The 25114-nt window shown below is 28.1% G+C and overlaps 3 protein-coding genes across 4 annotated transcripts; all 3 read left to right on the top strand.

The window, feature by feature from the left end:
* Positions 1 to 2414: 2414 nt before the first annotated feature.
* LOC145949163 (putative aminotransferase TAT2) lies at positions 2415 to 5280 on the top strand. Of its 2 annotated transcripts, none has more exons than XM_083065156.1 (7): positions 2415 to 2798; positions 3471 to 3810; positions 3884 to 4102; positions 4234 to 4293; positions 4490 to 4645; positions 4747 to 4840; positions 5019 to 5280. In XM_083065156.1, the coding sequence occupies exons 1-7, from the start codon at positions 2491 to 2493 to the stop codon at positions 5021 to 5023; spliced, it is 1182 nt and encodes a 393-aa protein (XP_082921282.1). In that variant the 5' UTR covers positions 2415 to 2490; the 3' UTR covers positions 5024 to 5280. The 2 variants fall into 2 exon arrangements, with proteins under 2 accessions (XP_082921282.1, XP_020229356.1); XM_020373767.3 differs by having other exon boundaries at positions 2420 to 2798; positions 4940 to 5280.
* A 7884-nt stretch (positions 5281 to 13164) lies between these two features.
* LOC109810335 (nicotianamine aminotransferase 1) lies at positions 13165 to 18780 on the top strand. The gene is made up of 7 exons (XM_020373768.3): positions 13165 to 13472; positions 16097 to 16436; positions 17329 to 17547; positions 17684 to 17743; positions 17947 to 18102; positions 18204 to 18297; positions 18399 to 18780. Exons 1-7 carry the CDS (start codon positions 13225 to 13227, stop codon positions 18515 to 18517), a joined length of 1236 nt encoding a protein of 411 aa, XP_020229357.1. The 5' UTR covers positions 13165 to 13224; the 3' UTR covers positions 18518 to 18780.
* Positions 18781 to 19165: 385 nt separating this feature from the next.
* Positions 19166 to 21792, top strand: LOC109810418 (reticulon-like protein B17). The gene is made up of 7 exons (XM_020373880.3): positions 19166 to 19630; positions 19985 to 20138; positions 20220 to 20294; positions 20406 to 20550; positions 20756 to 20825; positions 20941 to 21129; positions 21437 to 21792. Exons 1-7 carry the CDS (start codon positions 19315 to 19317, stop codon positions 21610 to 21612), a joined length of 1125 nt encoding a protein of 374 aa, XP_020229469.1. The 5' UTR covers positions 19166 to 19314; the 3' UTR covers positions 21613 to 21792.
* The last annotated feature ends 3322 nt before the right edge of the window (positions 21793 to 25114 follow it).

Genomic DNA, 25114 nt, shown 5'->3' with positions numbered 1-25114 from the left:
GATCAGCCTGACTAGCATAGTAGTAATTGATAGATAAAATTCAGAATAATATAAATAATATTTTTGAGAGTTAGTTGAGATAGTAATAATATGGATAGTATTTTAGAGAGATACTCCAAATAGTAATAACATTGAATCAATGTACTTTCTTTGTTTGTTAATTATTGTTTAATCATATGTGAAAAATGTGTTGCTGCTGTGATATATGTGCTTACATTAGATCTTAATTGTGTTAGTTATGTTACTGGATTGCAGGTTGCTAACGTAATATTTGTCGAGACCACTTCTTGTGTAATCTTGATAATTTTTAATAAAACTAATTTTGTCTTAAAAAAGAAGTGAGGGAAATAAAATGGTGGACCTATATTTATTTTAACTGATATGTTTAAGTTTATTTAATATATAAAAATTATAATAGGAGCGTCTATTTAATATAATTTACATTTCAAATATTTAAATACATAATATTTATATATCATTTAAGGTATTCTTAATTATACTAGTTGAAGAATTGACAAAAAAAGATAACATTAATATTAACAAAATTAATTTAAATATAAATTATTATATGAAAACTATTTTTCACATTTTAACATATATTTAAATATTAGTTAACGTATCATTAATCAAATGAAATATTAATTAATTAATTATTACTTTCTCTCTTTCCTATCATAAGAATTTTTTTTATTTATTTACATTAAATTTTACTAATTCTATAACATTCTTTCAAAATTGTATTTATTATAAATGTTAAAAGAAATAATACAATTAAAATGTCATCATTAAATGAGACATATTTTAGAGAAAATATTATTAAAAAAAAGTAGTTAAAATTTGCTTATATTTAAAAAGAAGAAAATGTGTTTTTTTTTTCTTCTTCTTCCAATAATAGAGAATAAAAGGAGTACATGATATACAAATAAATAAATGTATTTAATGTAGTGTAGAATGAGAACTGGACAATAAATAAAAAAATTATTAATAACACAATTTCACCACATAGAGTCATATGGATAATAAATTGAATCATGTAAGTAATAAGATAATCTTCATGGTAAACTTTTTAAAAAAGAAAATATGAAAAAGGAAAATACTCAAATCTTATTCCAATCATGCATATATTTTTAAATCATTTCTGAGCATCGTCATCATCAATTTACATCTACATAAAACAAAAAAAAAAATTTAAACAAAAATTTTGATACTATAAACAAAAAAATAGAAAGCAAAAAAGCTAACAAAGTATCTAACAAAGTAGTAGGTGAGAGTGGACAACAAAAAATGAATTAGAGAGTAGTTATTGACAAAGTCTCATAAAATCTATAAATTTAAAAAAAAATTAAAAACACATAATTGGTATTAAAAATTATAAAAAAAGGTGATATTTTTAATTGACTTTATTAAACTTATTCAAAACTAATAATTTAGTTTTAAAACAAATAGAGAATGTTTAAATTCTAAAAGGTAGAAGATTTTTATAAAATAAGTGAATTAAAATTGTGTAATTGTGAATGAGAAAATTTTTAAAGAAACTATTCGATCGGTAATAATATAAAGATATAGACACGAGAGTAAACTTGAGGAGAAGTGTAACCTTGTTAACATTGTATCCTTGTTATACACATGTTTCGTGTAATAATTTTATTAAACTAAGATCAAGCGTGCTCCGCACGGAAAAGAAAATAAAAAGTAGGAAACAAACTTTTTCCGTTGTAAATAGAAAACAGTAAAACTGGGAAAAAAAGACGTGCACATTTGGCCACTTTCCCAATTGTGTCAACATTATTGTTCAACTTTTAAATTTGTACAATTTGTCACTTATTTTTTTATTTAATTTTTGACAATTTATAATTTTGTTAGTTGACTGCTTAGTTTTATCGTTGACCACTACATATTAATTTAAAAGTTTGGTGATAAAATATATAAATTTAAAAGTTGGGTGAGAGAGTCTAAAAAATTATGAATTATGAGTGACTGAAAATTAAGCTGTGTTTAACATATTGTAGTAGTATAGATGACATACACTATGACAACTGTTGCATGTCATAGTTATATTTTGCGTGTCAAACTTATTCATGTGACGTAATGTCATATGGCATGAAGCACATTGATATCAACAAGACCACAATAGAAAAAATCATGCACTCAATTATTTATGTGTTGATATTGTATTTTTTATTATAAAGTTATTAGAATACTAAAACTTGCAATTAAATTTTTATTAAAAAATAGAAACATTACACATAAATCAATTAATTGTTATTGATTAATTTATTTTTTATAATACTAATTTTTATAGAAAAAATAGGACCTTAAGTTACCGTGCTCACTAGTGTGGGTGCCACCGAGAAAAAAACATATAAAACTAAGATACATGGAACCCACAACGTGGGTTGCAGATTTTCTCACTTCATTAAAACAAGTACCATTTGTCTTTCTTACTTGGCATCTTTCCTTTTCCCAACATGCTCCTTAAATTCACTTCTAATGGTTGACCAAACGCAGACATCATATTTTGCAAAGACAATGGAGAGTGGAAGCGAGAGATGGAACTTTCAGGGGAACAAGAAGCTCAGTGCTTCTTCCATCTCTGTGAGAGGAGTCTATAACATGTTGATGGAGAGAATCAACAATAATGAACACAAGAAACCACTGGTTCGTTTGTGTCGTGTGGATCCCACCGATAACCCAATCTTTAGGACTACCCCTGAAGCTTCTGACGCTGTTGCAACTGCTGTTCACTCCTATAACTTCAACTCTTACCCTCCCACTGTTGGCTTACCTGAGGCAAAGAGGTTTATTCACTCTCAACTCTCATTTACTTAGTAAAATATTGTTATGTAATATGTAAGAGTAGGTAGTGTTAATTCAGTAATAAGCATAAACTAGAAGGTGTTAAGTTATATTATATGTTTTCACGTGGATTAAGTTTGCCATGTCTTGGCTATGTTAATGTGATTGAAGTACCAAATCTGTTGAATGATTAAATATAAACAATACTTCTAGACTTTGTCTTTTGAAATTGACATTCAGACATGATGGACTGCATATTTATAATTCCTGTTACAAAGAAGAGATAGACCATAAGTATTAACTATTAAGTAACGTATAATCCTTTAGTTCGGATTACATGTATACCCATTTCCTGGTGGACTATTTGTATAATGGTATTTGGTAATCCTACAAATGACAATGCATTTGAAATTCTCAGTTCAAAGGTTTAAAAAAATGATCTGTTAACACGATTTTGGTTACAACGTCAAGGTTTTTTGAGTTCTCTTCTTTATAACTGCATGACAAATGCAATTATAGTGGCTTCAGTTGTGTTTGTTTGTAATTTTCCTAAATGTTAAGGATCGTGACACAATCACAATCACGACCGCGACCACAATTCAAAACGTTGCTGAAATCAATTTAAGATTTTTTATGTTGATTTGATGATAATGTACTGCAATTTCCCAAAGCAGGGCTATTGCAAATTATCTCTCTTCTGATCTTCCATACCAGTTATCAGCAGAGAATGTTTTTCTGACTGTTGGTGGCACACAAGCTATAGATATAATCTTACCTGTCCTTGCACGTCCTGGTGCCAACATTCTCCTTCCAAGACCAGGGTACCCGCAATATAGTTCTCGTGCTGCTTGTTGTCTCCTTGAAGTTCGGTACTTCGAGCTGTTGCCTGAGAGAGGTTGGGAGGTTAACCTTGATTCGATTGAAGCTCTAGCAGATGATAACACAGTGGCTATGGTCCTCATCAATCCTAGCAATCCATGTGGAAATGTGTTCACATACCAACATTTAAAAAGGGTACATGTAGTCTTGTACTTAAGTTGCTTAAGAGTTGGAATCCAAATGTGATTATTTTTCTGTGTTCTTGTAGGTTGCTGAGATTGCGAGGAAACTTGGAATCTTTGTAATTTCTGATGAAGTTTATGCTCATGTAACTTTTGGAAGTAATCCATTTGTGCCCATGGGGGTGTTTTCATCCATAGTGCCGGTCATTACAATTGGTTCTTTATCAAAAAGATGGTTAGTTCCTGGTTGGAGAACTGGTTGGATAGCCACATGTGACCCTCATGGAATTTTTCAGAAAACTGGGGTTAGTTCATTTTTTTTTCTTCATTTTGAAGATCAAATTAATGGAATAAATTTTTCTTAGCTTATATAGATATTCTTATACTTGACTGACAATATTGCATGAATTATGCAATTGCTTTCTTTCTTTTTAAGGTTGTGAAAAATATCATCAGCTATTTGGAGATCACATCTGACCCTCCAACAATTTTGCAGGTAACCAACGGAAACTAGCATAGGCAAACTACAAAGAGCAATCTAAAATACTGTTACAAAATTACATCCTTGTTTTCTTCCGCTGAATAGTATACATGCATTCAGAATTTTATACATTTTTATACTTTGTATGCTCATATCCATTTTTACATTTTCTTTTCCCTCGAAACAAAGATCACAGCTTGTAAGTTTGCAGGCAGCAATACCTGAAATCCTTGACAAACCGAAAGTTGATTTCCTTTCAAAAAATCTTAATATACTGAGGGAGGCTGCAAACATACTACATGATTTATGTAAGGAGATCCCTTGTTTAACATGCCCTCACAAACCAGAAGGAGCCATGGCTGTTATGGTACGTGGCATAAAGAGTTTTAAGGTTTTCATTGTTATTACTTCAACACTCGATCATCTTAACAGATGATCAATTAATTGTAAATTGATTTAATGGAGCAGGTGGAGATTAACATTTCACAAATTAAGGATATTGTTGATGATATGGATTTCTGTGCCAAACTAGCTGAAGAGGAATCTGTCATTCTTCTTCCAGGTAATACTTTTTTCTTGTCATCAGAATCTCAGATTAAATAATTCCTTAAATAAAATAAACTCATGGTGAGAATTTCTCTTTATTGATATATAATACTAGGTGTTACGGTTGGACTAAAGAATTGGCTTCGAATTAGTTATGCTGTCAAAACTTCTGATCTTGTAGATGGCCTTAACAGGATAAAAGCATTTTGCCTTCGACATGCAAAGATGCCATGAAGTCATGTCACATGGTAGGGTGTGGTAGGTGCTGATTTCTTAGGCATGTTATATCTTATCAAGACCATTAATTTGGCAAAAATATATTTTTACCCATCTCTATGGTGATTGAGCGGTAGAGACCTCATTTTTATTCGAATTTATTATCGGTCTTGAATTTCCTTCCATGGCATGATGTAATGCTTAGGATTATATTTAATAAACCACTAATTTGATACATCATACATGAAGTATCACTCTTTCTCCTCCTTAAATATTATAAATATATATCCAAGTAATATTGAAGTATTGGGATTGATCGATCAAGGTTATTTTTTTTTAAAAGTAATTACGTAAATAAGATTGTTTTAAAATTATTTATACCTTTAAAATTATTTAATATAATTTTTTTTAGAAGTCATGCAACAAAAGTTGCTATAATCGGTAGCGATCTAACTAAAATCGCTGTCAATTGTAACGATATATAATGACTTCATTTTTTTTTCTCTATAAAGTCGGTACAGGTTATAGCATCTAATTTTTTTTAAAAAAAATAATAATTAAATGAAATTGTTACATATTATAGTGACATCATTTAATTATTTTTAAAAAAATATTAATTTATTTGAATTTTTAACATATAACATTTAAAAAAATTAAATTTATTTAATAATTTTTAAGACTAAAATAAATTGTTAAAAAATAAAGAAAAATAAATTAATTTTTAATTGAATTTTTTAATATAAGAAATATAATTAATATATATATATATGTATATATACAATTATAAATATAAATTTAATAAAGTAAGTAATTTTTTTTCTTAACAGTAAAATAATTTTTTTATAAATTATTAAATAAATAAAATTATATAATAATATATATTAATTAAATATATGAAACGTAATATCGCTATCTACCACAACGCCCAACTTTTATTTTTTTCATTCTGTCACTTTTTTTTTTTTGCATTTTTTTCATGTTTTTTTCTTCACTCACTTTTTTTCTTTTGCATTTTTTAATAATTTTTTATTCTACTTTTCATTTTTTTTATTAGAGTGAGACGTTGTTAGTGATAGCGACTTTAAAGTAGGGATGACAAATAAACTCGTACCCGTGGGTAATACCCGAATCCGTCTCGACTTTGACGGGGAATATCTGGTTTGACCGGGTACGAGTACGGGTAAAACCCGATAAATTAAACTGGGTACGAGTACGGGTATAGGTATATACATACCCGTCCCGTACCCGTACCTGTACCTGTACTTGATTTAATTATATTAAAAAAAATTAATATTTTATTATGTGTAATTATTTATTATAATGTGAAACATTTATAATTGTGTAATTATTAAGAAATCACTTGATTAAAATATGAGATAAAGAAATAATTTAATTATAAATATAATATAATAGAATAATAATTTAAAAATATTATGTATTTTTTTTGCAAAAAAAAAATTAATTTTTTACAAGTTCGGGTACGGGTACGGGGATGAGTTTGTGTCGCAGGGACGGGGACGGGTATCATAAAACTCGTACCCGATCCGCCCCATTGCCATTCCTACTTCAAAGTTAGCTCGACCTTTTTTTTATTTTCATATTTTTTTTCACTTTATTTTTCTTTTGTCACTCACTTTTTTTTCTTCCATTTTTTTAACGTTTTTTTTCAGTTTTTTTAAAAGCTTTTCTTTATAAAAATATATTTTTTAATGTTAATTATTTTTATTTAAATTTATTTATAAATACTACTAATTTATTTTTGGTTGAGTGAATTATTCCGGATTATTTAAAAAAAAATTATTTTTTGTAAATTATTAAAATATTTTAAATTATTAACTCCTAAAATAAATATATTTAAAAAAATATTAATATTTTTATTTTATGAAAAAATTATTTTCTTAAAAAATTGAGCCATTTGAGAAGTTAAAATACTACTAAAGTCGTTATAATCGATAACAACTTCTGCACAGCTAAATTCAAGCTGTTTTCAAAAAAAAAATACACATAATATTAGTGTCGCTATGACCCATAACAACATTATAGTAAATAGTCTCAAATATATAAATAGTTTTAAAATAGTCTCATTTATATAATTAATTTTTAAAAAATCTCTACGATGATCAATCAATCCAGTATTAGAAATTATTTTAGACACTTTAAATTAAACTTTTACCTATAAGAAAATATATCAATATCAATCGAGACACCAAATTGATAGATATTTAACACCTTAGAAACTCCTTATATATACTACATATATATATATATATAACTTCATTAGTTTATGGACTATTTAAATGAGAAGGTAATACTTCATAAAATAAATAAATTAATGATTTATTCCATTAGTTTTATTTTAACTTTTGCCCAGGTAATGAATGATAAATATAAATATATAATGGACATCATATATAAGTAGTGTCCATCCAAGCAAACAAGAGTATCAACAAAAGATTTAGAAACTAAAATAAACAAGGATATGAGATAACTCAGATAAGAAAGACAACAACTGTCAGCTAATATTGATGCTTAAAATATAAGCTCTTAAATTATTTTAAGCCTTGAGGAGAGGAAAGCACCTTTAGCACAGGCGGTACATAAAATATCTTAAAGAAAATGAATTATTATAATTTAATTTTATAAAATCAGCTTGTAAGATAAAAATAATTATCTATTTATAAATACTAGCATGAACATCTCATAAATGTGGGATTTTCATTAAAAACAGAACTACATCCATTGTTAATTTTCAGTGCTTATACAATATGGCTAATACAATACTTAAAATACTTGGTATATAGGGATAGTTATTTATTTATTTATTATTATTACATATAGTATTCTTACCCAAACTAATCAAACTAGAAGCCGAATGCTATATTTTCATATTAGTGATTTTATAAATATATATATATATATATATATATATATATATATATATATATATATATATATATATATATATATATAAATTCAGCTTTTGAAAATGGTGATCCATAAATGCTGAAATCATAATATCATGGAAGTTTATTTTTCATCCAACGAAAGCTTGGAATCGCATGGAATGGCGACTTTGTCTAAGTCAACTTGCCTATATTTATTTACTTTTAATTTTTTTTTTTGGTAATTTTTTATTTTTGTCTTCGAGAAAGATATCTTCATCTGGGGCAGCGGTTTCCAACAGCTTTTATAGAATTTTTATTTTTTAATATATCAGAATGACAACACCAAATTAAAGTTCTAACAACTTTTATAGAATTTTTATATTTTAATATATCAGAATGACAACACCAAATTAAAGTTCTAACAACTTTTATAGACTTGTATATGCACACTTTGGCATGTTTAATTAATTGAAGCATTGATCACTTCAAAGTTCAAACCGATCTATATCTACCTATAAAAAACTTCAAATTAAGTACTAATTTTAGATATTGATTATTTATTTATTTTATTTTAGATATTATTTTTTTTACACTTCAGAAAATGTAAAGATAAGACCAAAAAAAAAAAACTACACGCTAACATGTAAAATATTCATGACATTAATCAACGAGAGAGAAACAAATTGAGGAGGACAGTTCATTCGAACTTGGATGAACTGATTATGTGTAATATCATGTTTTTACCAAAAGTCTATACATAAATTAATTTCTCAGAAGATATATTTAAAACTAATAATCCAATTTAAACAAATAAAATGTTGAATCATTATCTTTATAAACAAATAATAAGGATGGTTCCTAATAATCAATTTTAAATATTATATATATGCACCAATTTATACAATTTAATATTTAATCACACCTTCATAATATTTCCATTAATTGTTAAATAAAATCTACAATGAAAAATCATTTTTAATAATTGAAAAATTAGGAGAAATACTTAAAATTAGAAAAACCAAAATTATACATAAAATAAAATATTCGCCCTGAAATTGTAATTTGGCAAAAAAAAAAAAAAAAAAACTTTCAAGCACATTATACTAAACTCATGATTTTATGGTGGTTGAAGACATCGAGTGGTATCATATATACTCGGGAAAACAAATCAAAGTTGCTGACCTCTTATCCATGCATTCTCTAATGTTGAGATATCTCGTAGGGTTTTTACATATATAGTTCCCTCATTTATTTATTTTTCTCTTCTATATGATAAATTGATAATGTTGGTGTTGTTTATCATCCACATGGATTCTAGTTGGTTTAATTTGTTTATTTCCTTTGTTAAAAAAGAAAAAAGAAAAAAAAAACAACTCGTGATTCCCATTTTGGGTAATTTTCATATAGCTCTTTGATTTCTTCGGATTTCTCTAACTTCCCATTGTTTAGGAACGAATGATGCCGTAGACTTCCCTTCATTGTCAATGCAACAAGATGATATTGTTACTGCACCTCTGTCCTATACATTTTGTTATACCATTGCTAATTTCATGCATGACTATTTATATAATGTCTTATTTAAATGCATGCACCCCTCTAAAACAAATCAAGCTGACAAATCCCTAACACCACATTTGTTCATCATTCTTTATCATCGATTAACGATAAAATTAAATAGCAATGACAATGATAAAAATGGTGCTAACCCTTATTCTCTCTGCTCTTTTAGTTTATTCACTTTTCGGCCAAGATGTTAAGGGTGTGCGAAGCACACCTATTAGCTATGGAGCAATGAGAAGCTGTGAGTCAGAAGAAAGATGTCACTCCCTAAACTCAAATGACGACGAGAAAGAATTAAGGTGATCATGCATGAAGATGTGATTTGTCATCACTTTTTTAGATTTTTTTTTTTTTTTTACTTTGATGAAGATCTTTAAATGACCCCAAAGTTAACCATTAAATCCACCCCTAGTCGTTGTCATTGTAATCTTTTTTACGGATAAAAGAAATAACTCCTAACAAAAAGGAAATGTATTACCTATAATGTATAAATCTATAAATAATATAATTAATGAAAATAATTGCTTCCCTATAAGACTTTCCTCCGATAATTCTTCTACATATTTCTTTCCTTTTAAAACTTCATTCCAATAATTTCCCCCTAAATTTCTTTCTTTAATTCTCTCATGCATACAATTTGTTATATATAAAATATTTTGCTACTGAAGATAATAAAAAAAACAAAAAAAACACATTAAAATAAAAGAAAAAATTAGACACAAATTAATATTTTAATAATTACTAATAATATATTATTAGATTTTTCCAAAATCCAATTGTTATGTATTATTAAAAATTATTTCATAAAATAAATGCAAAATTTTGAAAAAAAATAGGCCTTATTATGATAAATGAGAGGATTAAATAACAAATTTTAGATTATAAATAAAATTAATTAACGATTGAAATTAAAATTTAATTATAAACACACTTATAAGATAATTTCACAACTTGCACAACCCACTATCAATGTCACAATGGGGTAGCGATCGATGACAATAATAGTGATAACGATAACAATGGTGGTAGTTTTGGCGGAGATGTTATATCATCATTACTATTATCACTATTATTGTTGTTGTTGTCACCACTACTATTATCATGATGATAGTTGTTGTAAAGACGAAAATAATAAAAATCTTATACATGAGTATTTACAGCTAAATGTTAGTCTTAATTGTTATTTATTTTTATCTATAATCTAATGGTTATTATTTAGTTATCTCATTTTTCACAATATAACATGCTTTCATTGAATACATTCTCTCTCTCTCTCACTAAACCCTCAAAATGACATGTTGTTCATTGTATTTTGTCCTATTTTATTGTTATAAGTCTTTAGCGAAACTTCACTTTCTTATTAAGTATGCAGTAAAGAAAGAAAATACTTAAGAGATGAAATCAATGTACTTAAGAGATAAAATGGATCAATTCAAACTTTGAAGCTATGCATGATTATGTTTACTTGAAGTACGATTGTGCTTCAAGAGGAAACACACTCTTATTGAATGAAGCACACGGGTGCTATGAAACTTGGTTATGTTTGCTATTAGGCACGATTATGCTTCTCTTTTGAAACATCTCTAATTAGGAAAGCACATTATTGCTAATGATGAAACATGCTCATACTTTCCTTTGGTCTAAAGAAACACGTCCTTGCTGACGAAGAAACACGTTTTAGTACTTTGCCGTGATTTTTTTACTTTAATTATGGATGTCTAGAACACCTTTTTATTATCCAATTTTTCTTTTATTTTCTTATTTTCTCTTTTTCTCTTGTTCTAGAATTGTGATAATTGTTCCGCATGAACGTTAATGAATTGAATGAATTCTTTTTTGTGAATTGTCTTATTATTTTAGTGTTTTCAATTCTTATCCTAGTTAATTAAAAATGCATGATCAAACTCTTTTAATTAATAAATTCTAAAGTAATTAAATTTTGAAAATTTGCATGATCAATCTAATTTTCTTAATTTTCAATTTAATTAATTTATTAATTCACTTATGCGTGTTTATACTTTATTTTACGAATAAACCTCTTATGATCACTTTGAGATTTTCCTATAATAAAGATAGTTGACTTCTTGGATGAAGGGTTGTTGACAATTTCTGAAGTAAATTAGCAACAATGTTTTATAATTCATGAAATTTATCTTGGGAGATTGGGGACAATATAAGCCACAACCCTATAAATTTTTTGAATTTCAATCCATCAATTTTATGCTTTAATTATTATTTTTTATCTTCTCTCAAATAAACTTTATATTCCTTCAAAGAGTAAACACCCAATTTGGTCTCTTAAAGATGGTAGAGGTGACCAATAAGTCCTGAAAGATTTTTTTTATTGCATTTGGGTCCCTAAATTTTAATTTCGTTATGCAAGTTAGTTATTATATTATATTTAACTATTAACTCCGTTAGTCTTATTACAAATCATTATTTAATTGTCACGTTGGCACGTTCTCTCTCCTAGTTGGCATACAACAGTTGTAAATTAAATAGATTTAAACACGTGACAAAATAAGATTTAATTTATAATTTATAATTTAAAAATAATTGAAATAACATTTGAATGACTTACTTTCTACTAATTTTCATTATCACTAAGCTCTTCTCCACTTCTACCAAAGGTGTTTTATGAATCATTAAACATAGTTGAAGCGTCCATGTTCAATTGCCTCATTCTTACTTGACATTTTTTAGAACAGCTACTCATTTTGTTAAATCTCAAATTCAATAATTTAGGGTTTAGAATCTTAATATTGTAGTTAGAACATATGAATAAATTAAGGATGATTGAGACAAGAAAAATCCAACTATAGGAAATCGTAGAAACTCAATAACAACCTTTCATTTTAATTAGAGCACTCATGACCAAAATATTTAAACATTAGAAGGTATCCATTATTGATTGGAAAGTACCAAATACATTATGGTCCATAGGTGGTTAGGATAGAGAGAGCAACCAACTAGGAGAGAAAATAGGTGTTAACTTACACTTATCTGCTGAATATTTAAGAAATTAACATAATTAATAATTAAGTATAACAAAATGACTAATTTATGTAATAGAGTTAAAATTTAAAGATCTAGATGTTACAAAAAAATTTTAAGGAACCTATCAATTATCTCAACCATCTTCCACGGACCAAATTAAGTGCTTCAAATTGTTAAAAATCAAAATTAATTTGATAATTGTTTGAATCTAATCCTTTAAGTTTAATATTTAAACTTTATTCATTAATTATTACCAATGTAGTAAGATATGTTTGTTTATAAAACATATTTTATATGCTCACAATACTATTATTTACTGACAACTAATTTTTATTAAAAAACTTGATTGATAAATTTTAATAAATCTCTATTTTCAATTATATTTTTTTCTTTCATAAAATTTAAATTCAAAATATTATTTAAGAAGAACAAACGCTCCATCAGAAACTTCCTACTGTTGCATGTTACGAGAATATATTGCCTATAAAATTTGTGCTAGCTAGTGACATAATGTCATATATATATTGATACAACCCAAAAAGTAAAGAAAAAAACATAACTAAAAACAAGATAGACGGAATCCACAACGTGCATTGCAGATTTTCTCATTTGTTTACAAACAAGTGGCATTTGTCTTTCTCAATCAATTGGCATTTGACATATATATATATTTTGTTTCCCGTACAAGCCCCTTAAATTGACCAAACTGAGACACATAGGCATATACTGGTTGAAGAAGAGAATGGAGAAATGGAATTTCGAAGGGAAGAAAGGGTTGAGTGGTTCAACCATCTCTGTGAGAGCCGTATATAACATGTTGATGGCCAGAACAAATAACAAGAAGCCTATGCTTCGTCTGTGTCGTGTAGATCCCACAGATAACCCATCGTTTCGGACTACCCATGAAGCTCCTCATGCTGTTGCAACTGCTGTTTGTTCCTATAACTTCAATTCATACGCTCCCACCGCTGGCTTACCTCAGGCAAGGAGGTTTGTTTACTCTCAACTCTCATCTACCCAAAATAGTCTACTCTACTTCACCATATAAACTAATCCAACTCACAAAGAGAATGAAATTATAATATAGAGTGGAGATGGGGTAGTAATAAATTCCTTTCTCCAATTATCATAGACTAGAAAAATGTTAGTAACATGTTGTTTTGAACATCATTTTTTTAATTGGTTGAATTAATTTATTAAAAATATAAAAGTTAATCTATCCCACAACATATTTAATGACTTTTTTCTTCTTCTTGATTTTATATTTTTTTAATAAATTTTAATCAATAAGAGATAATATATATTAAGAAGAGTGTATTTGAGGATGTATTACTAACATGTCTCCTTCATCTATTTTTTATTTTTTACTTGCATACTTGATTTTTCTTAATTATTTATCTCTTTAAACTATGTTTTTTTTATCATTGAATTAAATTTTAGTAATTTAAAAAAATTATCTATAATAAATAATAATTATATGCCACAATTTAAATTCATTATAAAAATTTAAAATATAATAATATGTTCAAAATTTTATTAATTTATTATAAATTTTAATTATATAAAAATGCATTTATCTTATGTAATACACAAAATAAACAACTAGTACTAAAACCGTAATTGGAGTGAAATAGGATTAAGAATTTTTTAAGATTTCAAATCTAATATTTATGAATGAAAAAATATAATTAAAAGAGAAAAAAGTATGGTAAAGATCATTGGTCAAATTTTTGGGTAGAGATTGATTATCCACAAAATTTCCTTCTATATAAGAGACATAAATAGTTTTTTTTTTCTTTCTATTTATAAGAAATAAATACTTACTTTAAAGTATATTAATTGCTAATTTCCTTTTATACTCTAATACAATTGATGCATTTATTGATTTTTTTAACCATACAAATTATATTTATTTGTGGAAAAAATTATCTCTTAAATTTTGTCGCCTCATTCAATGTAATTATTATTTAAATCAATCAATCAATTTAAAGATAGCTTTTAGAATAAATTTAATTTTATGTTATTATTAATAAAGATTAACTATTTAATTAGTTTTGGTAAATTAGTGTAATAACACTAATATATATATATAAGAAGAGAGTACGTACTAATAATATAGAAGGTTGTAATTTGTGTATTTTTAATGTGTGGCACTAGTCATAGAGTATGTGTGATATCTTTCTATCTCAAATAAATAAATAAATAAATAAATATAAATAATTTTAGAGATAAAATAAAATAATAATAAAAGTTTTCTTATCAATAATTAGTAAAAGGTTTGTCAAAATTTTATCTATCACTTTATTAAACAAAGGAAAACATAAAATATTATTTAAATCAAAATAAAACATAACATCATTAATAATATTCTGGCAATAAAACATAATTAAAGACAAATTCAACATTTTAACAACTATTAAAATTAAAAACTTTGTCATAATATTATACTATCAGAGCATAATATTTCTTTATATGTTTCTCCCTTATCAAACATATCGTTTTGTATCTGCTCTAATCTTATAAATAGAGTTCAGCCTAAACATAAACATACAAACATATAAACATAAGGAGTGAGAATACATCTCATTCATAAACAACATATACAAGACATAAGGGTAGATACACACACATTTATATATACTTCAATAACATCTTATATACTCATAAACATTCTCACTTATATATATCAATAATGACAATCAATATATCTCCACCCATCATCTTTATCATCGAGTCACACAATATAACACAATCATAATGTAAGACCTATATGATGCATGAACACAACGGGGAGATTGTTGTGTTCGAATGTTCGACACTTTTTTGGAGTGAACACGTCACGGACGCACCATAGACACAGTAGTGAACTATGGCTACACAAACTAGACACGTTCCTATCATGGATACTTACAAAATTGACATATCTTCATCTTGATGTATGTGGCCTAACTCTCGAATGAGTAGATTCAAAAAAAAATCTCAATAAAAATAGAAATAAGGAAAAGATTTTTTTAAAAAAGAAGAAAAAGAAGAAGAAATCTTGATAAAAACATAAACAAGAAAAAGAATAATTCTTATCTTTTCTTACTTAACCTTTAAGTAACAAAACCAGAATTGTAGAATTGAAACTAATTAAAAGATTTTTTTGTTGTGGATTGGTGGCTCTTAATAATTTGTTTTTGAGATTTAGTATGTTATTGTCATATCAATATATAATTTTTGTTGTCATGCTATTCATATTATATATTATATATGTTGTTTCTACATATCCTTTTTCTTTTGTCATATTCTTGTATTTGTATTATATTCTTATATGGTGTCTAAATTCGTGCTACATAGTGTAAGAATCGTGCAATGTATGCTCCTAATTCTATGTGTATGTGATGTCAACCTCCTTATCACCATTGAGAATACAAAATAGTTTAAGAGTAATGAAACATAATCATCCCATCGAATAGTATAAGGATCACACATCAATAATGATCCCCTAAACCACCTCAATTAGGTAGGATTTTAATTGTTAGAAATGCATGAGTAATATATTTCTCAAGCCAAAATCGATTTTAATATTTAAGTTGATTTGGTAATAATGCACATGCAATTCCCATAATCAGGGCTATTGCAAATTATCTCTCTTCTGATCTTCCATACCAGTTAACACCAGAGAATGTTTTTCTCACCGCTGGTGGCGCACAAGCTATAGATATAATCCTACCTGTCCTTGCATGTCCTGGTGCCAACATTCTCCTTCCAAGACCAGGGTATCCACAATATGATTCTCGCGCTACTTATTGTTTCCTTGAAGTTCGGTACTTTGATCTTTTGCCTCAAAGAGGTTGGGAGGTTGATCTTGATTCGATTGAAGCTCTAGCAGATGATAACACAGTGGCCATGGTCCTCATCAATCCTAGCAATCCATGTGGAAATGTGTTCACATATCAGCATTTGAAAAGGGTACATAATATAGTCAGTCATGTACAAGATTTTTAAGAGTTGGAATTGAAATGTGAACATTTTTCAGAATCCTTTTCTCGGTAGGTGTGGCGACAGAAAAAAAACACTGAAGTACAATAAAATATTTAAGTAAGCTTTTTTTTATTTTTATTTAAAATAAAACTTAATTGAGGTGATCTATCTTAAAATTGAACTATTTGTTTAAAGAGCAAAAATTAGAGGTATAAAAATGATTTGTCTTGATTGGTACCATGACCCAATAAGTTAGTGTATATTTGGATTAACGATAGATGGTTCCCAAATTCACATTCATTCAAAAGCTACAAACTTTTACTTCTTATTTTTGTGCTTTGAAAAGTGAGAATTCATCACGTTTACAGTGATACAAACATTTTCTCAAACATGCTATTAGACTTTGAAAAAATTGGTGTGAAAAAAATTGTGTTAATTTGATTGGACTTAGTGAGCCAATTGGATTAAGTTGGGTTATTAGTTTTTAGACTTTAGGCCTTCCAAGTCTACTTGGTGTGATTTTTTTTTATTTATAATTTTTCTTTGTAAAATTTAAATAAAAATAAATAAATAAAATAAAGTAGGTGAATTTGGTTTGTCTTAATGGACCAAAAGGTTAAAATAGTTTAATCAAAAGACTTCAAATTAAAAGTTATATTCAATTTTAGTTATAATTCAATTCAGTTCCAACTTAACTTTTAAAATGTAGTTGAATTTGGTGAAATAAAAATAGTTTAATTTAATTCGCCTAATCAATATCTAGTTCAATTAAGTTCACACAAACTTTTATTTAGTTTAGCTCGGACAAACTTTTATTTAGTTGAGTATAATTTTTAGAGTTTAGATAAATTCAGCTAATTTTACCCGTTCCTACTCGTAGGTTGCTAAGATTGCGAGAAAGCTTGGAATCCTGGTAATTTCTGATGAAGTTTATGCTCATGTAACTTTTGGAAGAAATCCATTTGTACCCATGGGGGTGTTTTCATCGATAGTGCCGGTTATTTCGATTGGATCTTTATCAAAAAGATGGTTTGTTCCTGGTTGGAGAATTGGTTGGATAGCCACTTGTGACCCTCGAGGAATTTTTCAGAAAACTGGGGTGAGTTTTCTCCTTTTCCATTTTGAAGATCATAGTAATGGAATAAGATTTTTTCTTAGCTTAGATAGATATATATATCCTATTTTTTGACTCACTACATTGTATGAATTATGCAATTGATTTTTTTCTTTATCAGGTAGTGACAAATATCATTAACTATTTGGAGAGCACATCTGATTCTCCAACTTTCATTCAGGTAACCAATCAAAACTAGCATAAGCAAACTACAAGAGCATCAGAAAATTAATTTTATAAAATTTCATCATATTGTTTTCTTCCGCTGAATATAGATTATTATATAATACACGCATTTAGAATTTTATGCATGTTCATACTTTCTATGCCCATCTTTTACTTTTTTATCCCTTGAAACAAAAATTATAGCTAGTTAGTTTGCAGGCAGCAATACCTGAAATCCTTGACAAAACAAAAGATGATTTCCTTTCAAAAAATATTAATATGCTGAGGGAGGCTGCAAACACATTCTATGATTTATGTAAGGAGATTCCTTGCTTAACATGCCCTCACAAACCAGAAGGAGCCATGGCTGTTATGGTACGTGGCTTTTAAGGTTAATTTTCATCATGTTATTACTTCAACACTAGATCATCTTTAGATAATCAATCAATTAATAGTAAATTGAATTAATGGAACAGGTGGAGATTAACTTTTCACAAATTAAGGATATTATTGATGATATGGATTTCTGTGCCAAGCTTGCTGAAGAAGAATCTGTCATTATTCTTCCTGGTAATAATTTTTTCTAGTCATCAAAATCTCATATTAATTAATTTTCTTGAATAAAATAAACTCATGGTGAGAGTTTCTCTTCATTGATCAAACAATGCTAGGTGTTACGGTTGGACTAAAGAATTGGCTTCGAATTAGTTTTGCTGTCAGCACTTCTGATCTTGTAGATGGCCTTAGCAGGATAAAAGCATTTTGCCTTCGATATGCAAAGATGCCATGAACTCGTGCATGTCATATGGTTGGGTGTGGAAGGTTTTGATTTCTTAGGCATGTAATATCTTATCAATTTGGATAAATATATGTATGAAGATATTTCTTCTTTTGACATGGTAGGGTGTAGGAGGTGTTGATTTAGGCATGTTATATCTTATTAAGACCATTTTTATTTGACAAAATGTATGTATGAAGATGATCACCTTCTTCTTTTTCTATTATCTCCTGTTCTATATAAAAAGTAAAGTATGATTATAATTTGAGTATATAGATGAAGATTTTTTGCATTTACATCTAACAATATATCATAATATATGACACAATTGTAAATTTGAATTATAATATAATTTATGCATTTAAAAAATTATATATATAAATGCAATTATTTATATCATACATTAAGTAGATTAAAAATACTTTTTTAGGTAAAAAAACAATAATTTTTAAAAATTATTATAAAAGTTAATGGTCTAATTATACAAAATATATATATATATAGTTAATAATTGTATATTCCAATCAAAATACCTTTATTTTATTCTAAAAAAACTTGCAGTCAAATTAAGTTATAAACTAATTAAATTAACGTAAAACAAATCCTAATCATTAATCAGTAATTAATTACCATTTACCACCAAGCAATACTAAAATTCAAAACTTTTTTCTCCAACGGCTATTTCCCAAATTGTCAGCATTCAAATTCAACAAGGCACTGCACTCTTCACTCCAACCTTGGCACCACAAAAATCTTCGATCTTCTTAATCCTTCAACTTCAACCTTCTTCATCACTCACATCACAAATCATGGATGATTCTTCTACAACACCGCTCTCTCACCAACAAGACCCTCTTCCCCTGCCCCCTTCGCCCCTCAAAAACTCCCTCGACGCGCCGCCGCTGCCGGAGCCCGCCGCCGTACGCCGCCGCTGCAAGACCAAAGCGCCTCAAACGGCGTCCCCGAGGAACGCCCGCAAATCGAGGCGGCGGTCGGAGCTCGAGATTCGAGAAGACAAAGATCCCGCCTTGCCCGAAGAGGTTGCGAAACCCAGAAAGAGAAGGCAAACGGGGAAAACTAAGAAGGAAAAACCTAACTCCGTTCCACCTTCAACCCCGTTAACAAGTATGCATTTTTTTGTTCTCTTATTTATCCTTATGGTTTTTCTATGTTTATCTTAATTTCTTGGAGATTTTATAGACTAATGGTACAAAAAAAATATATATTATACAAGTGAAAAATAATCTTAATCTTATAAATTGATTGTTTTGTTAGATTGTCAAATTCATATTTTAAGATAGTTTCAGAGTCTATTATAATGATTATTGATTCTTGTTATGTCTATGTAAATAAATCTGATTTATTGATTCTTGTAATGTCTATGTTAATAAACCTCACCTTACAAGTTGATTTAAGGTTGAATTAGTCTCGACTCAATTTTTAAAGAATTTTTTTTTGTGTGAATGATTTTGTGTTCAGAAAGTGAAGAAGGGAACGGTGGTGACCTAGACCGTGTTGGGCAGGTGGTGAGTGATTTGATCATGTGGAAGGATGTGTCAAAGTCAACCTTTTGGTTTGGGTTTGGCTCTCTCTTTCTTTTCTCTTCTTGCTTCACTCAAGGAATCAACTTTAGGTCAGTGATAATTTAGATTCAGCATTTTATATCTATTTTTTGCCCCACGTGGAGAAATGTCTGAGATGTTTTGTTTTTCAGCATTTTCTCGGCCTTGTCGCAATTGGGGATACTCTTCTTGGGTGTTTCGTTTTTCTCCAATTCAATTTGTCAAAGGTAAGATTTTTACTTCTCAACTGATAGGTGGTAGTGGTGTTAATGTTATCCTCTAAACTATTCCTTTTGAATGTGTTTTTTTTTTTTGTGACTTTGGTGTTTGTATTTCAGGAATAAGGTTGAAGAAAATAAGTGTGAAGTCAAGCTGAAAGAAGATGACATTTTGCGCCTTGCGAAATTAATTCTTCCTGCTTTAAATTTTGCTATTTCAAAGATGAGAGCTCTGTTCTCTGGAGAACCATCCATGACCCTCAAAGTAATAATAGTTTTGATACTATAATATTATAATATGAGTGTAAATTTTGTATACTTTCAATAACTAGTAAGATAACACCTTATATGAAGTTAATTATCATAAAAGTGGATCACATGGTTGACTTTTTCTAATGAAATTCTTACATGTGTCAGGTCAATGATTGCTTTATAATATTGCTTAAGTAATTGGTCTTTTGTGGTTGCAGGTTGTTCCTTTCCTTCTACTAGGAGCAGAATACGGCCACTTAATTACCATCTGGAGGCTGTGTGTCATTGGTGAGGACACCATGAAAAAATGAACTGCATTAGCTTTTCCACTTAAAGCTTTGTTCTTGTCATACATATCTTGCTGAATTGCTAAATGATAATATCTATATACACATATGGACAGGATTTTTTGTCAGCTTCAGTGTTCCAAAGCTTTATTCTAGCTACACTGTTCAGATAAATCAGAGAGCTGAGTGCTTGAAATTACGGTTGTTGGACACATGGAGTGCTTGCACTCACAAGAAGAAAGTCATAGCATCGGTTCTCATGGCCTTCTGGAATCTATCTTCAATAAAAACTCGAATCTTCACAAGTAAGTCCATAGTGAGAGAGTTAGCTCAATGCAGTTAGCATGAACTATAATTTACCATAGTTGCATTTGTTTAAGGGTGTGTCTGAATCAACATTCCATCACGTTGAACTCCAATCCAATGTGAAAAAAAAGTTAATCCAAATAAGCCCTATAAAACAAGTTTGTCTCAGGATATATTTTATGCTTCTCGTAGATACTTCCCTGTTGTTCAATGAACCTTAAGATATAAATCCTGTCTAGTTAAATTTGCATTTGGATCTGGCAACTTTGTGATGGCTGATTATTGTGAAATAATTTTTCCATGCAGCTTTTATATTGCTTGTACTATTCAGATATTTAAGGCAGCATATGGTGCTACAATTTGAAGATGGAGAAGCACAAGTAGGCGAGATGGAACAGCAACAAGCTTTGGTGGTGGCAGAACCAGAGGAAAAGGAATCACAACAAGCATTAGTGGTTAGGGAACAAGGGTGCCAAAACTAGCACCTTGGTTCATTCATCCTTCCATTTTGCACCTGTATAAAATGTGATGTTTTTTTTTTGTCCCTATTTGTTTAAACATAATCAAGAGTCACTGAAGTTAACTTCATCCATCTGACTTCCAATTTCATTTTGTATTGATTTTCAATATTCAATTTTGAGAAACTCATTGTTCCTGTGCAAGCACTGATTTTTTCAACGAACGCACACCAATTGGTGTTTATTAGTTCTCCATTATACAGATACAGCCTTTTGATGGGATACTTCAATAACAAATATAAGAAGAAAAAAACTAATTAAGAAAGGTTTTGTGACAACAACTAATTTAGTTAGTTGACATCATTTATTTTTACTAATCTCATTAAAAAAATAATTAATTTTTTAAAACTATCCTTTATTAAAATTTAATACAAATATTAAAAGGTATTGAAAATACAATCTTAATTAAATGAGAGGGATATTTTTTGAGATAATATCATTAAATTGACAAAATTAGTTAAGATTTTACTCCAACATGCTTGGATTTTTTCCCCTACTCTTGAATTGATATTTTTATTAATTGATTTTCTATTTTTTAGTGACTGTTATTTTCAAATTGAAATATTTGAGTTAAAAATATGACGAATTTTAAAAAAAGTTTATCCTTTATTCTTTTCTATTTTTTAAAACATGTCGACTTTCCTCACTTGTCTATGCCTCAACCCATCTCAAGATTATATTAAATGTTATATATGAAGTTTTTGTTTTAAATAATAATAATTCATTTATAATCTTTATATATGAGTTGTTATTTATCTAAAAGATAGTATTGAATATTATTTATATAAAAAAGAATCATAGTTTTAAAAATGACTAGTTCAAATCCATTTTCGACTATTGATTTTCCCTTAGTTTGTACAATTTTTTTTTATTTGATTTTACTAAATTAGTTAAACTATTTAGTTTTGTTTAATCTCATTTTTCCATCAATCAATAAAATATTATTCCAAGTATCAATAAATTTTTAAAGCATACTTAGATTCTTCTTTTTTATTATTTAAATATAATTTTTTATTATAAACACTTTCAATCCAATCAGTTGCTTATAAATATCCAATTTTTGAACTCCTAACTTCATAGCAAGTTTCAACTAGCTTATACTTAGTTTTATCAAACTTGTTCATTATTAAATAATTTAGTTTTATTATACTATATAATGTAAATAATAACTTATTGTTAGTTTCATGAGTAGTTTTCAAAAAAAAAAGAAAATAGTCTTATTATCAAAAATTTCATGAGCGAAAGAATCTTTTCACAAGGATCACACATTATCAAGAATTAGGTAATGAATTTTAAAGTTTTATCTTTGTAGCATGTTTTATACCATTTTTGGAGAGTCTTTTTTGTAGATTGAAGGAAAAGCGCTTTCTTCCTCTTGATCACCAAACACCAAAAATTATAGTGCATCTAATCGATGCACACAAGCAACACAGGAGCGAAGTTTTGGTAGTAGTTACAAAGGTGAAGCAAATTATTATTGCACCAAATGTTTTTAAAATTGGATTGATCATCGAATTAGTCAAGACACTAGCTCAAGATTCAATAGTTTAACTTGATCGGTTCATCCAGTTTTTGACCAATTCTTTTACATATCAATTTTATGGTTTTTTCAAACTAGTAGACTGATCAGTTTCTAATTTGATCAATTGAATAAATCAATTTAGTCTGATTCAACACAGGTTGTACCAACATCATTCAATGCTTACCATCGTGACTCAACACCACTACTATCAATACTTACCAAACACTACCACTGCCACAACCCATCGTCATTCCATTCATATATTGTTATTGTTGTTTTCATTGTCGTCCCCACTACTATTACTATCACTTTTACCTCTATTGTTGTTATTATCATAATTCTTGTCATTATCATCCTTATTGAGATAATAGTAATTCATTATGATAATACTAAAAAGATATTGTAATAAGTTTAACATTATTTTGCTCGAGTTGTCTATTAATGTTCCTCAAACAAAGTACATAACAAAAAAAATTATCCAATAACTTAACATTTACTTTGTGTTATTCTTTGTCTTGTACCTTAATCTTTATCAAGCACACTCCTAGACTCCTTTATAAAGTGAGTGGTCCAACAAATTTTGTCAATAAAATGGTCTTTCAAATTGTTTGATATGTAACATAAAGAATATTTGATTATTTATAAATTAAATATATATTTTTAAAAATATACTTAACATACAAAGTTCTATAATAATAATGGACGCCTATCGGGAGTTTACCCTTTTTCAATGTTTTGTTTCTCTTTGTATGTTTTGACACCTTTTAAAAAATGGTGTCATCCAATGATAGAAAAGGTAATCACATGTAATCTCTCATATTCAATTAAGAAATTAATCTCTTTTACAAGTAATTATCAACCTAATAGACAAGTGTCATGAGCCATAATTCTATATGGATAGATGTTAAAAACACCTTTCGTGTTACTTATATAATTCATTCCACATAGTTGTATTTTTTTTCACAAAAATGTTATTTTTTTAAAAATTTGTTTCCAAAATTTATTTTGAACAAGTTTTGAAATGTATTTAAAACATTCTAAAAATGTTAAAATTTTAATGTTTTAAAATTGTGTGTATCAAAATACCATTTATTCTTTTTTCCAATATCGAGTCTACCCTTCACTCTTCAATTCAGTTGCCTTGCTAAGTCGAGAGAATGTACATCTAATGAGCATCAACCTATGATTATCAATTAGGTAATACATTGGTAATTTGCTCTGTATCATAATTAGACTTTAATCACTATAATTATCTTTATGTGAATGAAGAATTGCTTATAACGTTTAGTGTCGTAGGTGATCGATATTAAATAAATGTATCTGAAGGGACATTGAATCAAGCGTAATTGAATTTGCAAGAGTATGTCAATGCTTGAGGGTGCTAAACCCACATATGCTTTGGTGCTTAAAGGTGTCAAATGAGCACAACTAAACTTATAAGGATGTTTCGATGCTTGAAAGTGTCAAATGGACATACTTGGATTCACAAAGGTGCTTTGACATCTAAAAGTGTCAAATGGACATACTTGGACTATGAGTGTGCTTTGGTGCTTGAAGATGTTGAAATGAATGATCACCCTTAGAGTCATGAGGGTGCATCCACGTTTAAGGCTACCAAACGAGCATTATCGGTTTTTAGTAACCAAATGGTTATTGAATATTGAAAGATTTTTTAAACCAAAATAAATAAATAATTTTTTTTTAAAAAGAACGTACACTTACGCACAAATTGTGACGAAAAAAGTTATAATTTTTATATATATATAAATGTTCCCAATATTTCCATTAAAAACATAGACGAAATACGATTATTATGATTTCTATTTTCAATTTCTTGATTTTGTACAAATATAAAATGTAAAACGTGAAGTAAAAATGTCAAAAATAATGATAATTTAATTTTTTTATTGCAAATTTATTTAATTATTTTGTTAACAGGATAAT

This window comes from Cajanus cajan, chromosome 10 (genome assembly GCF_000230855.2).
Source record: "Cajanus cajan strain Asha chromosome 10, NIPB_CcT2T_4, whole genome shotgun sequence".
In the NCBI taxonomy this organism is placed as follows: domain Eukaryota; kingdom Viridiplantae; phylum Streptophyta; class Magnoliopsida; order Fabales; family Fabaceae; genus Cajanus; species Cajanus cajan.
Note: the sequence above shows the minus strand (reverse complement) of the source record. Positions and strands in the feature narration are given on the sequence as shown.